Here is a 3,464-nt window from a genome sequence, read left to right on the forward strand (position 1 = left end):
TACCCATTTATAAATTTTCAAGGGTTCATGTGGGAGGGAGGGGAGGGGAGGGGAGGGAGCCGGGGAGTAAGGAGCTGATACCAAGGGCTCAAGTAGAAAGAAAATGGTTTGAGAATGTTGATGGCAACAAATGTACAAATGTGCTTGATACAATGGATGGATTTAAGGATTATGATAAGAGTTGTATGAGCCCCCAATAAAATGATTTTTAAAAAAGAGCTCTATGAACCCCTAATAAAATGATAAAAAAAAAGAAAGAGAATGATGATGGCAACATATGTGCAGATGTGCTTGACACAATGGATGTCTGTATGGATAGTGATAAGACCTTTAAGAACCCCCAATAAAATGATTTTTTTTTAAAAATGCTGCATCAACAAAGTAAAAAGATATAGCCACAGTCATTTGAAGAGCCTATTTCAATTAATTCATTAATCCCAAACATTCGAAATGATCATTTCAACATGTGGCCAATATTGAACACTGTTCATGAGATATTTTACATTAAAAAGTAGTTCAACCTCTTGTGTGTACTGGACACAGACAGCTCATTTCAGCCAGCCATGTTTCAAATGCCCAGCCAGCACCTGTGGCCTGTGGCTGCCATATTGCACGGGGCAGGCCTTGCTGTGATTTAATGGAAGCACCAACCAGTACTCTGGGGTTTGGGGCTGGAGGAAGCCCACCTCCCCTTTGTCTGTGATTGTTGCATATGGTTGCCCACAGACAGGGTAAGCAGGAGCTTTGGGGGTTCCCTTCTCCCCACCATGTTCCTCTTTCCCTGCCAGGTATGGATATAGAGCCTCATATTAATGACATTCAGTCATTTATAGCTACTACTTTTTTGGGGGGGTGGGTCCTTTTCCAACCCTTCTAAACCCATCAACTGCGAAAATCACTCTTAAGGGCCTGTAGATCGTCAGCACCTAGCTTCCCCCTTCACAGAGGGCAGGCAGGCCGCAGGTGCAGGCAGCATGGTTCTCCGTCCCTCCCTGGCACTGCTCGACTGAGTAAGCTGGACACTCGTTCTTACCTTTGTGCCCCTCGGTTTCTTTGCATGTAGAGCTAGGGAGAAGTAACCCTTTTCTAGCTACAATGATCCAGTCTTCTGATTCTCTAAGCCAGTTTCTCAGCGTTTGCCCTTCCTCACCCTTTCCGACCTCTCTGAGTATTGCCGGTTGGAGGGGACTAGGATCCCCAGAAAGATGGCTGGAGTACGAACTGCGGGTTGCTGGGTGCATGGTCTTGTTTGGAAATAGGGGTGGAATATTCTGCTTGGTTAAGTCAGGATTAGGCCAGACTAGAGTAGGGGGAGACTGGGTGAAGAGAGAAGAGGCTCAGAGTCAGATCCGGAGGGAAGAGGCCACGTAGACATGAGGCAGAGGAGGGAACGAGGCATCACCAAGCCACGGAAGCCAGGGATTCCGGGGAGCCTCCAGAAACCACAAGAGACAAGAAAGGATCTTTTACCAGAACCCGTGGAGGCACATGACCCTCCAGGTACCTTGTTTTCAGACTTCTGACCGCCAAATTTCTGTTGTCTTCAGCCACCAGTCGGTGATAGATTAAGGCAGCCCCAATAACTTATAATGTAGCTTTACTATCATGACTTAATGTTTTTTTTCCCTTTTATGACCTTATTTCAGTTTTACTTAAATGAATGCACTTGTAAATAGAAACACAAAAGCACTTGCTGAAAGCAGAGATATTTACCTGTTTTTTACTGAAATAGAAAGGAAAGCTTAAAAATGATTAAATTTCAGCTTAAACCTGGTGCCTGTCTCTGAGCTGGGGCTTGCCCTCTAAGAAAAGTGGTTTGCAGTGAAGGGGTGTTAAAGACACATCAACACCAAGCCGAGACTTTCTGTGTGCTTACACCCCCAGTGCACCCCCAACAGCCAACATGCTGCCCCTCAGGGGTCCGTACTCATTAGTGACCTACACACAGGTGGCCACATTTTCTATCCGGCTCCCCTGAAGGGTGACTGACCTACTGAGGGTTGGAATCACTTGTCTAGAGACCATGAATCAGACAGAAGCAGTCTCCAAACAAGGAAGCTGTGTGCATTGTTTGGGGCTGTCCTTGTGTATCAGACTAGAGGACACATGCTGGTCACAGTGTTGTGTCTTAGAGGTAGTGCTGATGGCCAAGGGGACTTGGGGAAACTTTGGAAGCATACTTCCAGTGATGTTTTCATATTTTATAATCCCATTGCCGGAAGTGGTTTTATTTGTGCTTTGCATGGGTGTTTAGAGAGCAGCCGTTCAATTCATGCACGCTATGTTTTATGAATGGATTGCTATCCCCACTTCCTCCTGCGTTTCCTGTTGGCATCCATCCTTCCTTCTCTACTATACATACGTTCCTGCCTCTGAGTTTTCTCCCTGGGCCATTGCTGCCCCTGTGGTCTCGTATGGCTGATTGTTGTAAAGATTGAGTACATCCCTGGTGCTACAGTTGACCTTATATATCAAAACCCAAATGCACTGCCGTTGTGTTGATTTCGACTCATAGTTACCCTACAGGGTAGGGTAGAACTGCCTCGTGGATTTCCCAGGCTGTAACTGTGTCTGGGAGTGGAAAGCCTAGTCTTTCTTCCTCGGATCAGCTGATGGTTTTGAACTGTCAAGCTGCGGCTAAGCAGCCCCGCTTGTAACCACTACCCTGTCAGGGTTCCTAGTTCAGTTACAAGAGTGAAAGGCATCTACTGGCCACCGTCTTAGGGGGGGTTAGAACGCAAGCTGTCTTATAGTTGGGCTTGTCTGCAGTTCCAAGGGGAAACCATTCAGTCCATCAGCAAGCCCAGTACATGTAATGACTTTAATGTCAATCCCTTCCAGGCACTGGAAAGAGCTGATGGAGAAGACGGGCGTGTTCTTTGAAATGACGGAGACCTTCACTTTGGAAAACATGTTCGCGATGGAGCTGCACAAGCATGCCGACGTCCTCAACGAGATCGTCACGGCCGCCATCAAGGAGATCGCCATCGAGAAGGTGGGGCTCCTTCCAGGTCCGAGACAGGAGCCAGAAACACATTCTCATTCAAAGAGGAGGCACATTTGATCTAGGACCTACCGCGCTGGTGGAAGAAAGAGTCGTTTCTAGAGCTGGTTTCCCCACCCCCACCACCTCTATTAACTTGTTTTCCCCAAGCGTAGTTTCATGTGTGCAGTATTTGGTATGTTAACTGGATGTTCATGGTCAAAACTGACGCTAAGTGCACTCCTCACCATTCCAGCACCCGAAGAGACTTACCGTCAACCATTCAGTGTCTGTCCTTCCAGCATTAAGAATGAGCGTACACAGTGGCGCCGTGGCTAAGCGCTGGGTTGCTCTACAGAGGGGCTCTGTGGGAAGAAGACATGGCGGTCTGCTTCCAGAAAGATTCACAGACTTGGAAACCTTCTGTGGCAGATCCACTCTGTCCTGCGTGTGTGTGTGTGTGTGTGTGTGTGTGTGTGTG

At 47.4% G+C, this 3,464-nt stretch overlaps 1 protein-coding gene across 1 annotated transcript in view; it reads left to right on the forward strand.

The window, feature by feature from the left end:
• The window catches only part of DNAH10 (dynein axonemal heavy chain 10), a 150,035-nt gene that overhangs the window by 51,567 nt on the left and 95,004 nt on the right, over nt 1-3,464 (forward strand). The window contains exon 26 of the mRNA XM_045296728.1: nt 2,842-2,995. Within this exon, the coding sequence (XP_045152663.1) occupies nt 2,842-2,995 (154 nt within the window). The remainder of the gene's footprint in view (nt 1-2,841; nt 2,996-3,464) is intronic.

This window comes from Echinops telfairi, unplaced genomic scaffold (genome assembly GCF_000313985.2).
Source record: "Echinops telfairi isolate 266 unplaced genomic scaffold, ASM31398v2 ScPeMD7_7412;HRSCAF=8450, whole genome shotgun sequence".
NCBI classification, from domain to species: domain Eukaryota; kingdom Metazoa; phylum Chordata; class Mammalia; order Afrosoricida; family Tenrecidae; genus Echinops; species Echinops telfairi.